At 49.4% G+C, this 19,102-nt stretch overlaps 1 protein-coding gene across 1 annotated transcript in view; it reads left to right on the top strand.

Moving 5' to 3' along the window:
- Positions 1–18,305, top strand: part of ARID2 (AT-rich interaction domain 2) — a 103,704-nt gene extending 85,399 nt beyond the window's left edge. Inside the window, exons 12-21 of the mRNA XM_078869167.1 lie at positions 640–712; positions 1,421–1,555; positions 2,562–2,803; positions 4,413–7,833; positions 9,250–9,388; positions 10,480–10,580; positions 11,288–11,480; positions 13,982–14,073; positions 15,309–15,491; positions 18,065–18,305. Coding sequence (XP_078725293.1) covers positions 640–712; positions 1,421–1,555; positions 2,562–2,803; positions 4,413–7,833; positions 9,250–9,388; positions 10,480–10,580; positions 11,288–11,480; positions 13,982–14,073; positions 15,309–15,468 — 4,556 coding nt within the window. The 3' untranslated portion in view covers positions 15,469–15,491; positions 18,065–18,305. The remainder of the gene's footprint in view (positions 1–639; positions 713–1,420; positions 1,556–2,561; positions 2,804–4,412; positions 7,834–9,249; positions 9,389–10,479; positions 10,581–11,287; positions 11,481–13,981; positions 14,074–15,308; positions 15,492–18,064) is intronic.
- Positions 18,306–19,102: the final 797 nt, after the last annotated feature.

Here is a 19,102-nt window from a genome sequence, read left to right as displayed (position 1 = left end):
GATGAGGCAAATATCCCCCGTATAGCCTTAACCGCCTGTTGGGGCAAGTGCTGTTATTAGCGAGTGCTACACGAGGGGGTGGGTGGCCAGTACTCCACCTGGCTGCCTTTGTCTCCCCAGTGGCAATGTTTACACATCGCAATAGGTACTCATTTGAGGCGGAGTTGACCTAGGGAAAGGGCCAGGATCGGTTCAGATGATAGTCACTGGTGATGATGGTGGCCATGAGCGGGAATCGAACTCGGGTCGCCGGGTTCGTAGCGCTGCGCGCGAAACCGCTGCATTGCCGCTCCCCACACAGAAGCAAGCTGGTCTAGCAAGCTCGCACAGAAGGACAAGCAAGCGGAGAAGTTTGAAATAAAGACGAGAAAATAACAGGCCATTTAAGCCGACAAATAAGCATTGAGAGAATGAGTTGAAACGGTATAAAGATAACCAGCATGCACATAGAGAGGAGACCAGCAAGCAGGTGGCAGGCAAGCAATAAATAAGCGTGGAGACAAATCAGCAAGGGCATAAAATATCAATTGATGCATGTTTTGAGCAGACAATCGCGTGTTCCATTGATATTAGACTCGGTGTTGGGCATCTTTATTCATGTGTAATGTGTAGCAGCTAAGCTGTGACTTTTGTGTTCAGCCTCCAGAGGTTCATTGTCCACGTCGGCTCTGGGGACTACCGAGGTGGACGGAGAGACCTTTGCGTGTCAATGGTGAGTTTTTAAATAAGCTGGGCAAGCCACTTGGTTGAATGAGCAACAACTTATTAGTGAATTGGAAACGGCATACCCACGAATCAAGGAGCAAATGTGACTGGCAGCCTTTGAAGAGTTGTTAAAATGTAACGGGAGAATTGTTTCATTCGTGCGTACAAATGGTTGCTATTGTAATTTTGGGAGTCGGAATAATGATTAATCTATTAAAGTAGATTGTTACGCCCATAATTGCGAGTAACTTGGTCTGCGAGTGTTTTGCAAGACGAGCACATTTTTTAAATAAATATTAATTTGATAAACGAGCGAGACCTTGCAATACGAGTAGTACGTACGTGTATACGCTTTGTCTGCCGAGCGTCACGTGATCACAACTGATATACGAGTGCTTTGGATTCCAAACACGTTTCCGGAACGAATTATGCTCGCAATCAAAGGTTTTACTGTATTTACATTGTACGGTTCATCTGTTAAAAAACAAGAGAAGCTACAGTTGGATTATGCTCGCAATGCAAGGTTTTACTGTATTCACATTGTACGGTTCATCTGTTAAAAAACAAGAGACACTACAGTTGAGGCATTTCTCCTGCTACCCATCATTCATTTACAACTGACACAAACTGTACCATGATAGTTTCTGCAGATCATGCAAATATAGATTCTAGCCGACTGAGTATATTTACCCCTTGCGCGTGTCTCGAATTGCAGGATGAATTCTCACTTCGAGGCATCGTCAGACTCGTCCATCTCCAGGACGGACATGTACTCGGAGTACCTGTCCACGTGCAGCAAGCTGGCTCGCAGCAGCATCCTCACCTCCACTGCCTTCAGCAAGGGCCTCAAGTGAGCGCAGTGTCAGCCTGTCCGTAGAGCGTCGATGTACACCGCAAACGGTGCAAAAATTTCAAATATTTGCTATTTATTTCAAAACAGTTTGGTGCTTTGGAAAATAGCAGGACGTGCCTAGAATTGACCCTTTCCCATTCCGTTGACGTACGTGCACGTCAACGGAATGAAATTATAAGAAAAAGTAAAATAAAATAACTTTATTGATATCGAGGCTCCCATAAGGCCATGCGCGAGGGCGTGTGGCACAGTTTGGCGCCGGGTATCATAGAGGCAGTCGCCCTCCAACAACAACGGAGGGGGAAGAGTGACGCTCACAACAACAAGCGGAGCGCCGGGTGGTTAAAGAACAGCAAGTTGGCACAGTAGGGGGCACAGGTGGTGCATCAGCCAGTCATCGCGGTTATCTCGGTCAGTCGACCTGTGGCATCTGGGTCTGCCCCGTGACCTGCCAGCAGGCGTTCGACACCTCACGTGGTCTCAACGTGCACATAGCGTGGCACAAGCGTCGTGGTGACGTCACCGCCACTTAGTGGCGAATGGCGGTTGTTGTTGTAATGCACACACCTGTACGCATACCGACTTTACGCGCAGTGTTGAGAGAATGGAAAGGTGTATGTGTGTATGCACAAGTGTTTGTGTCATTTGTTTTAAGCTTTGCTTGCGTTGCCGCACCAGTTACAGATGTAGGCTTGGCATGCACACGGCGTTATTGCTTTTGCAGGCAGGTGACCGCTCTTTAGTGGGGTAATTAGTCCACTCATAGATTATCGGAAGTCGTCTCGAATTGTTTTTGTACATTACCATTATTACTGATGTTTGAACAAAAGTAATGGTAGATGAATAAACGTGCATTGTGCTTTTGTCCCAGTTTTTTGTAAATGAAACTTCTATAGTTGCCACACACAACCTACCATTGAATTGCGTTTGCAACGTCCGTTCCGCATTTGTCATGAAAACTTCACCGTTGAGTACTGAAACAACATGCTTTCCTGGTGTGCAGGACAATCTTTCCGGGCTTGAGCTACAAGCGAATCGAAGACCCCCTCAACCCGGGCCACGTGCAGTACCACATCGTCGGGGTGCGACGGCGCCCGTCGCCGCTGCCCGCCCACGCGGCGTTCGTCCCGCATCGCCCGGGAACGCCGAATCGCGCCGGCGGCCTCAACTCTAGCGAGACCACGGCAACGCACGCCGCCCTGCCCTGCCCAGGATCCGCTCCTGGCGGCACCGCACCGTCACCCGGTCTGTCCCGCCGTTGCCCAAGCACAAACGCTGCAAATTGAGAGACGTTAACTGCCTTGCCTGGTGTACAGGAGATCAGGGGTTCGATCCTGACCCTGACACCTGCTGCTGTATATTTGGAGTTTTGCGTGCCTCTCTCCCCGTGGTCACGTTGATTTTTCTCCGGGTCCTCCGGTTTTTCCCTCCACTTTTACAATCAACGCACGTTTAGAGTATTTTGGCTGCTATAAATTTCCACGTTATGAGCCGCTTTGTTGAGCTATCATTTGTGGCCAGGTCACTTCTGAAAAAGAGCTGCATTGCTCAGTGGGCCTTACCTGGTAAAATAAAAATAGTTGAGTTTAAAATTGGCTCTGTCTAGCTGTTTGAACATCCCGTAGGGGTGGCGGTAGTATAGTAGCAGTGAAGGCCAGGTGGGTTTGCTTGGGCCGGTGTTATAGCCCTGAGACAATGGTGCAAATTACAGTTTGATATGGTTGGAGTGAGTGTTTATAGGACAATAACTTTTGACTTCCTACAAAGTGATATTCATTTTATCCAACCCCCAGAGATATGAAGGGTTTCAAGAAGCCCCTACGAGGATTGGAACTCAAAATCTGTTGATTGTGAGCCAGCCAACACTCTAAATTGATTCCTTGTAAAAAGTTTTCAGTTTGGTGTTTTAACATCTTATAACACCTGTTTTGTTGCCAGAAAAAATGGGAAAAAAACCTATTATCATCCTCTAAATTATGTGCCACCTGGCCCGATGGAGTATCAGTACTACTCAGAATAATGTTTGTATTGTTTAACCAAAGCATATAGAGTCAAAGGAAGTAAGTTATGTGATAACACAAGTATCCTGGCTGTCCTATTATCAGTCTACAGGCTTTTCGGCTTCATGCTATTCACGCTTTTTTACAGTTCCAAACTTAATCAGATCAAATTATTGTAACTAAACTTCATATAGACATGTATGAAATGTTCATTTAACCTTAATTAATGATTATAAGCTAAAAATGCAGAGATAATTAGTTAATTCTAGATTTGAAGCTTTCGTGACTGCAAGGATTCATTTTCTTAGGTTTTTTCGGTAAAGTCACGTAGGTAAAACATTAAAATTAATAAAAAAAGATTTAACTACACTTATTTGGCCAATCTTATTTGAGAGACAACTATCACAGGTTTACCATGTTTAGTTGTTTCTCCTTTTCACACTATTGTTAGGTAGGCCAGGTTGAGTCACAAACCGTACCTCTCCATAACAAAGGCTCACCCTCTTAAGCCTCACCTTAACCATATGAATAAAAAGTGTGCTGCACTTGCCCCTTCCCCCCCCCTTCTCCAACCATTATATAAACGGAGTGGTAGCTCCTGCAATCTCTCATTTACTTGATACAGCTGTCGTGGCTGTGACGGTTCCACCTGAAGACGGAGGCTTGTGTTGCCTCCGAAACGTCGTGATTTTTTATTTTTTTATTTTATTTTACTTTTATTAATTTTAATGTTTTACCTACGTGACTTTACCGAAAAAACCTAAGAATATAATTAGTTAAGTTGTTGGCCCAAGGATATTAGCCGTAGTGGTGTAATCCTAGTTAACCAATGTCAATTATTTTCCATCCCACAGGCATCGGTCTCCAGGGCCCAATGGTGACGCTGCAGAGACCGCCCCAGGTGCTGCCCACCCACCAGTCACCGTGCCCGCCAGTCATCTACACCACGTCCACCATCCCACCGCCGCCCCTGCCCCTACTGCCACCGCCGCCGCCCTACCAGCCTACCGCTGGCAGAACGACCGGCCAGCCTGCGATGTCTCACTCGTTCCCAGCCTACCAAACGGTCGTGGTGTCGTCCTGCTCTGCTGCCAACAAGCCGGGCATGGGTGTCATCATGACGCAAGCGAGGCTGCCGGTGTCTTCGACGATCACGGGCACCGCGCAGCAAGGCGGCGTCGTCGTCCATGCCAACGCTCAACCGGGGCAGCAGCAGCAGCAGCAGCAGCAGCCGGGCGTGCTCCACTTCTCACAGGCGGGGCAGGTTATAACGAGCCAAGGCACCGTGCAGACCACGTACGCCGTGGTGTCGTCGACGCAGTTCGTGCACGTGACCCAATCGTCGGGCTTCCCCGTGCTGAACAGCTCCGCCTCGCCGGCGACGATGGTGGTGACGACGCCGGGCGTGCAGCCGGCTGGCGCGTTGGTGACGACGCAGGTCCAGCCTGGCGCCGCTCCGGCTGGCAGCCCGGTTGTGGTCGGCGGCGGCGGCGGGTGCAGTGCCGGCGGCATTCCCGTCGGCCAGCCGATGCTGCAGATAACCCAGCCGCCGTCCGCCATCACCGCGTGCCACATCCCGGTGATACAGTCGGCAGCGCAGCCGAGCGGCGGCGTGGCTAACCACGTTCAGCTGCCGCAAACGATGGACGTCTCGGTGCAGAACTCTGTTGCGCGGTTCCAAGTCGTCTCGCAGCATCAGCAGCAGCAGCCGCTCAACCAGCAGCAGCAGCATTTGGCTCTTTATCAAGGTCAGGTTCATCACGTGACGAGCTCCGCGGGCCACGTCGCCTTCCTTCACCAGGCCCTGCCGACGCAAGGGGGCAGCGCCGTAGCGGCAGCGGTCGGCCCTGCGGCCGCGACTTCGCAACAGGAGCCTGCGATGCTCGGCGCCGCACCCCACCAGCAACAGCACCATGCGCTTGCGTCGGCACCGACGGTCATCCAGAGTCCAACGAGACACACCTTCCAAAACATCGCGCCGAAGCCGGCCAGCGGCACTCCCACGCCCGCACCCAGCCTGCAGAGCCCGCAGCAGGTGCACGTTATTGTCGGGCAGCAGGGCGGCACGTGCGTGGCACCCGGCGGCCCCCAGCACGTCCCAGCCGTGCATCAGATAGTGCTCGCCGGGCAGCCACACCAGCGGCAACTCACCCCAACTCCGCACGGCGGCGGTGGCGGCATTAGCAGCATGGCGGGAGTACAGCCGCAGATGTCCGCTTGCGTGGCCCCGCAGGTGGTCGGAATACCTTCCGGTGTCCCCACGCTAAATCAGATGCTCACGATACGTTGTCAGCACCAGCAACAGCAGCAGCAGCCAATTCAGCCGGCGGTCAGCGGAGCAGCGGCCCTGCAGCAGGCGACCCCGATGCAGGACTCCACGTCGCCGTTGGTGAAGCAGCTGCTCTTGCCGCGGAGAAATGCCGTGACGCCCGCCGGCAAGATGATCCTGGCGGTCCCGCAGACGTCGCAAACCTTGCCGAGGCCAGCAAGCCCGCAGGTGGTCTACCAGGTGACGTCTGGACCGGGCGCGGGTGGCCTTGTCACGGCGCAGGGTGGACAACTGCAGCAGTTTGTGGTCGGGCAGGCAGGGCCAGCATCAGGGCAGCACTTGGTGGTGGGCCAAGCAGGTGGGCAGCAGATAATAGTTGGGCAGGCAACATGCCCACACGCACCTCAGATCGTAGTCGGGCCAGCAACAAGCGGACAGCAGATCGTGATGAGTGGACAGCCGCAGGTTGTTGGCAGCGGGCAGCCCACATTACCGGGTACGCAGCAGCAGCAGCAGCAGCAACAACAACAGCAGCTTCTGGTGGGACCAACGACGAATCACGGGCTCCCCACGCAGCAGATTGTGATGGGACAACCGGCATCGCATCTACCAGGAGCGCAGGCTCATCCGTTCTTGGTTGGCCAGAGTTCATTCCAGGTAATACATCACACGTCGCAGAGCGGCATACAGACGCTTCCCATCTCCCACATGCAGTTGGTGCCGGGCCCTATCATCAGCAGTGGGGCCAGCCAAGTAGCCATCACCATGATGCCAAGCGCAGGCTTTGCAGCGAGCAGCGCGGGAAATTCGTCCGTGATCAGTGCGACCCCGGCAACGCACAACCATGGGATGCCCGCGTTGAACAACATCAGCTCGCCGCTCACCGGCGGGGGCAGCTCGCTCTGGCAAAACCAGACCAACCTGGCAGCTGACGGCGTCCTGTCGCTACCACCGCCCGCAGGGGCGGTAGCGCCAGAACTCAAGGCGGAAGCGCTCGGCACACCAATGGGGTGCGACGATTCCAAGAACAGCCCCACTCGGCCGCCTGACAGCCCGAGCCGGCCGGCAGCTAATGGCGAGGCGTCTGCTACGAATTTCTCAGCCCTTCCCAACGGCAGGAATAACAAAGTGGAACTACCTCTCAGCCCGCCGTGCCCAGGCAACATGACGTGCGAACAGCAGCAGCAGCAGCAGCAGATCAACCCAGTCAACCTCAATTCCACAGGCATCCTGGACAGCACTCAGGATCTCAAAAGTGAACTCTTGAAGCAGCAGCAGCGCCCACTGGTGAACGGCGACTCCGACATGACCAAGGGAGAGGAGACTTACATACCCAACAGCGTCCACAATCACAAGGCCATGCCGGTGCAGAACCACATGGGCAACGGTGAGCTGTCGGACGAGAGGGACTCGAAACCGCAGTGTCTGCCCTCGACGAACGGACCCACGTCCGCGCTGCGTTCCGGCTGCGACGCGCCGTCCCCGACGCTGCCCCCCGCCTTGTCGCACAACGGCACGGCACCCGGCTCGCCAAAGCCCCAGGCGCCGCATGGCAACGCCAGGTCTGAGCAGTGTCCGGCCGCCCCCCCCACGACGACGGCAACGCCTGCGCCGACGACGAACCCCTCGCCCACTCCCATGTTGACCATGACGGTGTCTCATGATGGACAGGCGTCGGCGGCGGTGCACCCGGTAGCGCCGAAGGACGGTGACTGTAAGCGACCGCCACTCAAGAGGCCGCACGATGGCTCGGACGCCCTGCTTGCCACGGCCGTGCCTAACAAGGTCGGCGTGCGGATAGTGTCGGCCGGCGAGTCGCTAACCAGGACTGTGGCGTGCGCCCCAGCTGAAATGGTGCAGCAGCAGCAGGCAACGCAGCAAGTGATGCAGATACCCTCCGCTGCGGTCCCGGCAACCCCGACACCACCGCCGCCACCACCACCGTCCCTTGAGCTGACACGCAAGCCCAACCAGCACTTCATGTGCCTGTGGAAGGGGTGCAGACGGTACGTTGGTGCGCCTCCAACCTTTAGTATGTCACGTTAAAGCAAGGAAAATGTTTGGCCTGTTGCGTGTTGGAGAGTTTCCACGTGTCCTCTCGTTTTCAGTGCAAGTCCCATGGGTTTATGGAGAGTGCAAATGCACGACATGTACACACAAGTCGGTATAATGAATGTGACCGATATCGACTTGCATTTGTTAAGCAATGTTCTTATCCTGATCTATACACAGTGAGTGGACTCACTTTTTTTGACATTTCAGCCATGTGGACCTTACTCACACAGTCATTTATTCTAATTTTTATTACCAAATTGTTTTGGGAAGCCTCCTGGCTGACCCAAAATTGTGGCTTTCTGGGATCTGGATATGAGAGCTTTTACTTCTCTTCCACTTTAACTCAAACCTATGTTTTAATTATTTGTTTCTTTCGGTTAAGTCACGTCTAAACATAAAATAATAAATTAAATTAAATAATAGAATACGACGTTTCGATTGCAACACAAGCAATCATCATCAGGTATAATGAAATAGCGACATAAAATCTAACCAGAAAAACTATAGACAGACATATTAGCAGACAGATATCACCAAGATACATAGCGGGAGCAACACAGGTAACAGAGAGGGGTGATCGTCTCTGTGGGGTGGCCTTAAATATGTTTTAAGTTTAACTATTTGTCGTCTGATGCCTTCATTTCTTCGATTAATTTTTTTGGGAAAATGTGCTCGCGTTGCTACGGATAGACTTGGTGAGAGCGTTTCTCCCTGCCCGACTCCTCTCCTCGTTTTTACTTTGTTGCTTCTTTACACGTGGCTTTACGCACGGCTCAGAGATCAAAATGCAAATCAAACACCAGCACATCGAATGTCAAGCAAAGCAAGCGGCCTTAGGCAGGACATCGCCAGAAGGGATAATTGCAGATAGACAAAATTGGTGGTGAATTGGTAGCCAAAGGAGGAAAGACACTTGAGAGAATGACCAACATGGAGATGGAGTGATGAGATCGCGTGTGTGTCTGTACGCCAGTGAGCGAGCAAGAGAATTCGCAAACTCCCGCAACCTCCGGTGCGAAAGAAGTTCAATGTACAAACTGCCCGCATGTTTAGATACTTCCACAACAACCTGTAACCAGGCCCAAAGGTGTGGTCTGCATGGGCGTGGTTGCTGGCCACCTAACCCCCTCGTGTGCCGTGCCGGCCTTCATAGGCTCTGCTACTCGCTCCTAACAGCACTTGCCCTAATACTCTGTTAAAGGCTACACGGGAGACCTTTGTCTTGTGTGTTTATACACGCGCGGTCCACGTGTCCCATGGTGGACCAACCTGAGATCCCCAGGTGAAATTGCGACTTAAAAATGTAAAAAAATGTTCGTTGTTGTTACGCTCGAGACGCGTGTGAACGTGGTTTTGCGTTCTCCCAGGTGGTTCGAGACGAACGGCCACGTGTTCCGGCACGCGGTGAGCGAACACGGCCGGGCGGGCGTGTACCCGGGCCGCTGTCTCTGGGAGGCGTGTGAAGCCCATGATCGCCAGCGTTTGTCGTTCATCACTCACCTCCAGGTCGGCGCGCACACGCGCACACACGCGCACACACACCGACGTGCTTGTGTCGGCACAGAAGCGTTTCACGCACACTGCGCTTGCACATACGTGTGTATGTGTGTAATGAGATTTGTAATTAGGTGGCGTAGCAGTTTAGCAGTAGTGTAGCGGTCAGCGCGCTGCACTCACAGCCACCAACACCAGTGGCAATAATCTCTCCTCGGTTCACTAGGCCTCATATGAGTACCTGCTGGTGCGGTGTGTCAACATTGCCAGAGGGAGACCAAGGAGGCCGGGCGTGGTGTTGGCCACCCACCCACCCCCCCCCTCGTGGGTGCACGTTAACAGCACTTGCCCCAACAGTCTGTTAAGGCTATACGGTGGGGGGGGGGGTTTGTCGATTCTTGACTCAAATGTGCATTTCCATAAGGAAATAACTTGGTTTCTTGGGGTGCATAGTTATTTGCAAAAATTGGCTACACACAGCATCACATTTATTGCTCTCAATGTTTCAATTTTTCTTGAAACCCAGTAATAGTTTAATTGGGAATGACCAAATCACAGACCTTTTAATGTGCACATAAAGACACCGACATCTAGATTCACAGTGAGTTAGCCATAATCTCCACGTTATAAATTGAAGGTAACTCGAAATTAGAGGCAGCCAAAGTGAAAATATCTGTCTACGTATAACCAAATGTTTACCGTTATGTCAGCCAGAACATTTGTTGTGAATGCCTTCTCACATGATAAAAGGGCATCAATACAAAACAATATTAGCTCAAATAAACCAATATTAAGCAAAGCAATGCCTTGCATTATAAATATTGTAGTAGCCCGAGCCCTTTCAAGCATTGCACCTTTACCCACCCATGTTAATAATGCTGATTTACAATACAGTATGTTAATGCCAAGATGTTAAGTTGATCGATCAATGTTTATTACTCGGTGTAATTATAAATGATGCCAGACCCTTGGCCTGCCATTTAAAGTAATGCGATTGGATCTTTGATGTTAAACGTGTGTTAACAAACGGCGTGCATGTTGGTTTTAAAGGCTTATACGCTTAGCGTTAACAGCGACGGCATGTGTTTTTTGTTTGTTTCCAGGATAAGCACTGTACGAAAGAAGCCTTGCAGGCAGGGCTTAAAAAACTGGAAGAAAAAATACAGTCCGAAAAGCAGCAGCAGCAGCAGCAGCAGCCTTCCAGGTGAGCTCGCCAACAGTGACCAACAATCGCCTGCGTACACTGGCACTGCCATGAGAAACAGTGGAGGCTTGTCGTGTACGCTAGCGCACGTAACACGTGTCGCGGGGGTAGATCAAAGGGGATGTTAAACTAAATATGTTGAAAATTACTTCCAGTTTCCAGGGCCAATTTTCTGGCAAACAGCAAACTTGAATAGTCATTCCACATTGAACACCAACCGAGTAATTGACACTTCTTCTATTCCAGCTCTTGCCAGATAGGCAACGTCAAATATCCACCCTAATATGTTGCAATATTAACAAAAGCGTTATTTTTAACAGGCACATGTCACTCCATCCCATGCCTTGATCTCTCTCCTTACACACATTTTCCCCATTCTATCTCTCATTCATATTCACTCTCTCCTTCACTAACTTTTTTTTTGCCTTCCTGCTTCCCATCCTTCCCCATTGTATCTTCTCCTTCGATGCTGAAATCTCTCTTCTTCCCTCACACCCTTGCACCCTCCATCTCCCTCCTTCCCCTCCCATCCCTCCTTACCCTCCCATCCCTCCCTCCCTCCGCTCCCATCCCTCCCTCCCTCCTTCCACTCCCATCTCTCCCTCCCCCTTTCCCTGTTCATCTCCGTCGTCCGCCTGTGCACCGCCTCTCGGCCAAATCGTGTCTCTCAAACACTCCCTTGTCTGCCCTCGTTTTCGCCCCCGCAGCCACGCTCCCTCAAACCCCGCGGCAGCATCTATGGGAGCGTCGGCACGACCGCTGGCAACGCCGCCGCTGGCTGGCACTCCCCCGGGGTTTGCCGCGCACGGCCGCCCGGTGAAAACCCTGGCGGGACACCCGGGTGCCGCCATGCTCGCTCTGCGCCGGGGTTCCCGCTCGCTCACCTTCCGCGACTTCACGGTAAACCGCTCGTGCACGGGCGATGCTAATCCGTGAGCCCGGTCCCCCGTTCGTTCACCCGCCGATTTTAACATCTTCTTGGTTCTTTCGGTAAAGTCACGTAGAAGGGAAATAATAAAATAATAAATATACAACATTATAAAATAGTATAATAATAATAATATAATAAACTACTATAATATATTACTACTAGCAGAAGTACCCGGCGTTGCCCGGGTGAAAAATATATTTCTTAATAACCTTACATATATACACAGATGGGCTGCTACCCCTGCCCCCCCCCCCAGCCACGATCTCCTGGGCCGCTGTGCAGTAATATGTACGGCCTATAGTGTGGTGGGGTGTCGAGGCCTAGTACCGTGCAGAGCCTCCGGCCTCGCCTAAATTGCCCAACCGGCTGAGGCTGGGTACTGGGGCCGTTACCCCCCCCCCCCCTGCGCTACAATAATACTGTCTAATCGCTATAATTTTATTATCTACCGACCCTATAATAGTAATTGCACACATTGGGGTGGGGGGGGAGTGAAGAGGACGTGAAACTTTGATGAATTTACCTCAGAGTCGCGTGTTAATGCGTGCGCATATTTTTAACGGGAATTAAAAATGGCGTCCACCCCGCAGCGAATGCGTCGCTACCCGTTGCCAGGGGCAACCGCCGTGGAAAACCAAACGGACCAATCGTGTCTCGCAAATCCCTCACATTTCGTCCAATGAAACTGCGTATGGTCCTGCGACACACAGACAGACAGACACACAGACAGACAGACAGATTTGCGATTTTATATATATAGATAATAATATAATTATTATGAATCCCTGCAGTCACGAAAGCTTTAAATCTAGATTTTGACATGTTAACTAAACCGAAGCTAACTCGGCCTGGTAGACAGGAGGTCGTGGGTTCTTTTCAAACCCTGACGCCTGTTGTATATTCGGCGTTTGCATGTTCTCCCCGTGGTCGCGTGGATTTTCCTCCGGATCCTCTGGTTTTCCCCTCTACATTTAGAATCGACGTCCATTTATAATATTTGGCTGCGATCAATTTCCACGTGATAAGCCACTTCGTTCAGCTATTATTTTTGGACAGGTCGCTTCTGAAGAAGAGCTGTATAGTTCAGTGGGCCTTACCTGGTAAAATAAAAATAGTTTAGCTTAGATTCTAAATAAGGGAAAAACCGGAGGACCTGGAGAAAAATCCACGTGACTCTGGGGAGAACATGAAAACTCCAAATATACAGGCGTCAGGGTCGGGATCGAACCCACGACTTCCAGTATACCAGGCGAGGTAGTTAACATAATCTTTTTGGTACCACACACAGTTTGTGTGTCCCATGCTGTCGAAAATAAATTTGAAGCTTTGTTAATGTGCGAGATTCTGCACGTAATGTGTGTGAGAGCGTCGGGTGTGGGACAAATGTGTTAAGAAGCATTTGCAGGTTATTTGCAGCTCGTCATGAGGCTTTGCTCAGCAGTAGTGCTTGAAACATTGGAAGAAAAAAAAAACGGGAATATTATTTAAATAAGTTACGGCCAGGGATATCAGAAGCCAATCGGGATGATGCACCGTATCTCCTGTGACCGCACAGGAGTGCACGAGCTGACCTGGCAGTGACTCAGGAGGGCTCTGGGCGGGGTAATTTGAAGGCGTTGGACGAGAAACGGGCGTGCTTGGAGTGCATTGCGCTTCAAATCGGTCCAGCCCAAGCGGTGTTTTTTTCTTTGGTTCTTTTGGTAAAGTCACGTATAAAGATAAAATAATAAATTAAATAATAGCATACTACCACGTTTCGATTGCAACACAAGCAATCATCATCAGGTATAAAAAAAATAGCAACAAAAATCGAACCAGAAAACTATAGACAGACATACAAGCAGACAGACATCACAAGGACACACAGAGAGAGAACACATATCAGCACAAAGAGAGAGGTCGTTTCTGTGACGAGGCCTTAAATATAGAGAGGGGGCGGAGGCGGAGAGAGGGAGGGGACAGAGAAAAAATTAGCATGTCAATGAGTGGACGACATGTTGACATGCTAATTTTTCTCTGCCCCCTCCCTCTCTCCGCCCCCGCCCCCTCTCTATATTTAAGGCCTCGTCACAGAAACGACCTCTCTCTTTGTGCCGATATGTGTTCTCTCTCTGTGTGTCCTTGTGATGTCTGTCTGCTTGTATGTCTGTCTAGTTTTCTGGTTAGATTTTTGTTGCTATTTCTTTTATACCTGATGAAGATTGATTGTGTTGCAATCGAAACGTCGTAGTATGCTATTATTTAATTTATTATTTTATCTTTATACGTGACTTTACCGAAAGAACCAAAGAATAATTCCTGCAGTCACGAAAGCTCCGAAATTGACAGTGTTTTTTTGTCGTTGTTGGCGTCCACACCAAGCTGTGGACGTTGGCAGCGACTCTGGGATGTGTCGGCTACTGTGGTGCCCGGCCATCAGCCATTGGTTCAATCGTACGCTACGTTGTTTCTCGTCTGGTGTGCTGTCCAGGACGACAAGGAAGGACCCATCACAAAAAGTATCAGGATAACGGCTTGTCTCGTGCTCCGCAATATTGCCAGGCACTCGGAGTCCGGGAGGAGGTATGCATCTGCACGTTTGAGTACACAGATACCATTTCTCGATTTTAAGCTTTCGTGACTGCAGGGATTCATCTTCTTGGTTCTTTCGGTAAAGTCACGTAGAATGGAAATAATAAAATAATAAAATATATCTGTTTATTATGTTTTATTTTATTATTTCCATTCTACGTAGAATAGAAATAATAACATAATAGAATATATTTGTTTTTTCTGTTTTATTTTATTATTTCCATTCTACGTGACTTTACCGAAAGAACCAAGAATATGGATACCATTTCCTTTTTTGCACGGAGATAAAGCTGGTTGTAGTTACTGGCGAAAGGTCATACTCAGATTGTAAATGTTGTGGCTTTGCTCTCCAATGCACCGGTGTGCTGTACTAGTATACTACACACTACTATACACTACACTACTATACACTACACTACTATACACTATACTACACACTAGTGCTGTATTAGTAACGAATTGGCACTTTCTGTTTACGTGACAAACCTCACTAATTGGCTGTGGCGGGTTTAACGACACATTTATATATTTACGTGATCTAACCCCAAAAAACCTGTATTATGGATTAAATTTGTATATTTGTCTCCGTTCAAAAAATCTGGATAAGAGTGATTTTATACGGATATCTTATGTATATGTATGCAGTCCTTTGTCAATATATTGCTGGATAAAGACCTCCCCCCACGTTGCGTTGGTCAGTGCGGTTGTTGGTAGCGATGGGTCACCCAGGTCTGGCCGAAGCCATCATGGGCGAGTGTCTGGAATTGCAACGTGTTACAATGTAGATGGTACCTCGATAGCAATGGTTCTTTACCTAGGGGTGCGAGATGCCATTTCTGAGAACATAAACGGGTGCGGGCTGCAGGTAAGATTAAGAACCACTGCTCTATAGTTTAGCACTGTAATATATTATCACACGTCCTGCAGCTTTATAAAATTATGTTATTGGCCATTTAAGCAATTGCAATATATATTGTGTACGTAGTGACTGAGGACCACATTAACGATTTCTCTTTCGTGGGGGGGACCCTCAAATTTGTAATATCTCCTCTTGCTTTGTGATGGGTAATGTGAACCCCTAACAGCCACTGATGCTGTAGAGAAACCCCCAAGTGTTTTTGAGAGTCGTTCACGAGCCACAGCTTTCGCGGCCTAGGGTAACGCATCGGCCTCAACGCCCCCCGTCTCTGCGTTCTGACGCGCGCCGGCCATGTCCCCGACCGCAGGCTGGTGCGTCGGCACGAGGCTCACCTCTCCACGATGGCGCTGAGTGGCATGGAGGGCTCCAGCACGCTCGCCAAGTGTCTGTACGAACTCGCTCAGCACCCGGCGTCGCCGCAGAGACGGCACGCGCGCTTTCCCGCGGACGACGACCAGAGACTCTAGCGCCCTCGGACGGGGGCGGTTCGGTACGTGCGCGCGCGCTCGCTCGCGTACGTGCGCATCTCTGTAACTGCAGCGGACAATCACGGCGGCGGGGGTGGTGGTGGTGGTGGTGTGGGGGGTGGGGGGTGAACTCTCCCGGAAAGGAAGTGAACTCACAAAAATGTTCCTGGCGCGCACGTGAGAGAGACACGACACCGCCCCGGCGTGAAGTTGAGAAAGTGTCCCCGTTGTGCACCTTCCCACCACCGCCCCGAACTCCCCCACCACCTCATCCCTCCCCACCCACCCACCCCCCTCCCACTGCTGCCCTTCTTCCCAGCTGCTCCAACGTCTCATCCGGCCTCTGCAAAGAAGAAAAAAGTATCTATTTTTTGAAAATCTTGGACGTTACCTGGAGAATCGCTCGTCCTCACTACGTTTCCTCAATTCTGTGTGGAATATCTTCGTCTTGTGTGGTGGGGAGTGGGAAGCGAAATAGGTTTTAAACAAGACCAGTAGCAGCGGTGGCAGTCATTTTAAAATATTGGTCCTTAGATAGTTTAGATTTGTGCTTTTTCCCGAGGAGATATATTCCACTTTAGGATTCTAGAGAGAGAGAGAGACACGCACACACTGGGAATACTTTTTTTTTCAGAAAGTAAGGCTTTTTAAAATAAAACAGAAACAGTGGTTGTTTACTATAATATAAGGGTAAATTTATTCGATTAAATGGCATTAAATATTTTAATATACAAAGGGTAGATGCCTTTTTCCCTACTTTTAAACCAAGACATTACAATACATTTGAACACGCATTGGTTAGGACGTTTGAGTTTATTTTAGAATGGTTGAAATGTTGAGGATTGGTAACGTCTCTCGGTCAATTAATTTGATACAAAGTTACAGCTTCTTTAAGTTCAGTCAACTGTCAACTTTTGTTTTCATCAGTTTTTACAAGAGAAAATATTGTAAATTATTGTGGCTACTTTGTTGAATTTATTGTGTAAATTAAAAAAGGCACCTGCATTAAATTACAGAATGAACGTTTCCAACTGAAGGCAAGCGGTCATTCAAACGGTATAACTTGATGCAAAATACCTTTGCAAAAAAAATAAACGTAGATGCATTATTTTTTGATTTCGTGTGTGCCCACTTGCTTTTGCGGTAGAGTTTACGGTAGCCAGTGCGTTGCTGCACACGCTGACAAACTCGAACGCTCGGCAACTTGGAACCACATGCCGCGACTTGAGAGGTGTAACACGTTTATTGGGTATTCGCAGGCGCGTGGCGTGCTTGCTAGAGTTTCATCGTTACGTTTTTTTCATATCTCAGAAAGAGGACTTGGCAAAACGTGCGATATATTTGTATCCCTTGTGCGTGCGTGCGTGCGCGTGCAAAGTCGCAAACAGTCCCGGTGCTAACTGTAAAACATGTTGCAAACTTTGCACAAGACGTTTCGGTTCAAGACTCCTCCGCGCGTTATGTTTTCTTTTCCTTTGGTCGCAACGGTGGGGGCGCGGGAGTGGGGAGGGGTTTGGCCACAGCGCTCCCAACAGCGCTCCCCCACAGCGCTTCCCGTCGCGTACAATGTCCCGCAGCGTCCAGCGGAGGAGCCAGCGACGCAGCCTAGAACGGAGAATTAAATCGGCGGCCACTTGTACGCTTACCGAGCTGTTGCCACCGTCTCTGAGGCTCCGGACATTTGAGCCGGATCTCATTCTTCTTCACTACTTTCTTCCTGCCCCCCCCCTCCTCCACTCCTCCACTCCCATTTCTTAGCCGTTAAAAATCCATGGCTTTCCCTCGTCTATACGCTGCCGCCCCCCCCCACCCACAGCAGCAGGATGTCCTTAGGCAAATTGAGCTGGCCACCTACTGCTCCATTAGTATTGGAAAAACATTGCAGAGTTTGATTTTGGGGTCGTGTTTGAGGACAAACGTTGGGAAGCATGGGGAGAGAGTTAAAGTCGCCCCCCCCACCCCGTCGACGGAATGTCTGGATGCTGTCGTTTGTGCTCGTTGAGCACCGTTGTAGCGCCCTGAACGTTATTGCATTTTGCTTACTTCAAAGTGTGAATAGGTTTTTGTTCGGGTTGTGGTAAAGTGTTGTTCATTATGTGAGTATTTATAAAGAGCTCAATTGGAAAGTATCTTTGGACAGGCTCTGTTGCAAAAGCGTTTTTTTCCCACTGTGCACCACAATATTGAATGATAACCAATTCTTACCAAAGCATTTTTAATTGGCTTAACTTTCAAATCTTTTTTTCATGAAATGCCCTTTGGATATTTTCAAAATAGAATTTTACAAATTAAGTGAGAAAGGCGAGTACAGATTCATCGATTGGGGGGGTGGGGGGGTGAGATTCACACTGGAGAGAGTGTATCTCGAATTTGAAGGGTTTAAAAAAGCAAATTAACACCGAGAAAGAACGCTTGTGTGAGCATCAATTGCCACAAGCTTATGGATCACCGCTCCGGTGAAACGTGGACTGGTAATATCCTTACTTTGGTGCCCTATAAAATTAACTTGTGGTTTTATTTTTTCCCCACCCCACCCCACCCCACCCCTGTTCCTCCCCGCTGACTTAAAACGATGACACAACCGCCGATAATGAAGTCGCTGTTTAAAGTTGGAAAACACACATGCGCACGCGTGTGTGGGAGCTTGGCATCCCATATACTGGTGAAGACGATCAAGGCTCGGCAATAAAGCCGTGTGCTCAGAGCACGTGCTCTGAGGTGGTCATCTTCCGCCGTCCGCAGCAAACGACACACGGCGCTGTCCATCGATTTGGCGAGATTTACGCAACAACAAAGAACTTGAACTTCTGTACTGAAATTCAGCGCAGGGGGGCCCATAGCAGGCTAGGGGGGGGGTGCGGGGACCGGGGTGGGGGCAGCGATTGGAGCAGTCGGGAGGTGGGCATGAAGAAAAAGCCAGGCGACCACAAACCTGCCGTGCGTGGCACGGGGAAACAATGCCTTGCGAAATGAAGTTCTTTTAAAGTCGCGAAGAAGATATGATGGGGAGGGGGGTGTGTGGGGGTAAAAGGAGAAAAGATGAAACACGAATACCCAGCGAATTCACGAGTTGGAAAGTATGCGTTTTTGTTAATTTGTTTTTCGCAGTTGTGTTTTTATTTTAAGTTCACGCAACGCCAAGACTGTTAGCGCAAGAAGCATCGATTCGAGATGGGGAGCGGTAGAGGGAAAAGAGGATTTTTCTCCGAGTGAGTTTGGTTTTCTGTGACATTTTGTCTTCACACCAGCATAAACTAACCTGATGTTTCAGCAAGAAAAAAGAACGCTGTATAGTGTAAACAAATATGGACCACTCTTCACGCTTAAACACTTTTGGACCAGAGCTCGGACTCTCGTGACAGCTTTCTGCATTAGACCCACGCTTAAAAATAATAACGTTAAAAAGATAGATATGTATGCATATATCCAATCTCTTGCGTTGTACTGTAAAAAAAAAATATGGTCATTTGTAAAGGTGTTATTGCTAAATATTTTTTACACTTTAGTCCAGGGACAGGTCAAGAAAAAAAAGATGCTTGTATGAGGGCAAGAACCTGTGGGATTATAACCTCCTTTTACAATAAATGAAATTCCTTTGTGAAAGAAAAAAAACATTAACAAAAAAAAAAGTTAA

This window comes from Lampetra fluviatilis, chromosome 27 (genome assembly GCF_964198595.1).
Source record: "Lampetra fluviatilis chromosome 27, kcLamFluv1.1, whole genome shotgun sequence".
Classification (NCBI taxonomy): domain Eukaryota; kingdom Metazoa; phylum Chordata; class Hyperoartia; order Petromyzontiformes; family Petromyzontidae; genus Lampetra; species Lampetra fluviatilis.
The sequence above is the reverse complement of the archived record's forward strand: the minus strand, read 5'-3'. Positions and strand labels throughout refer to the sequence as shown.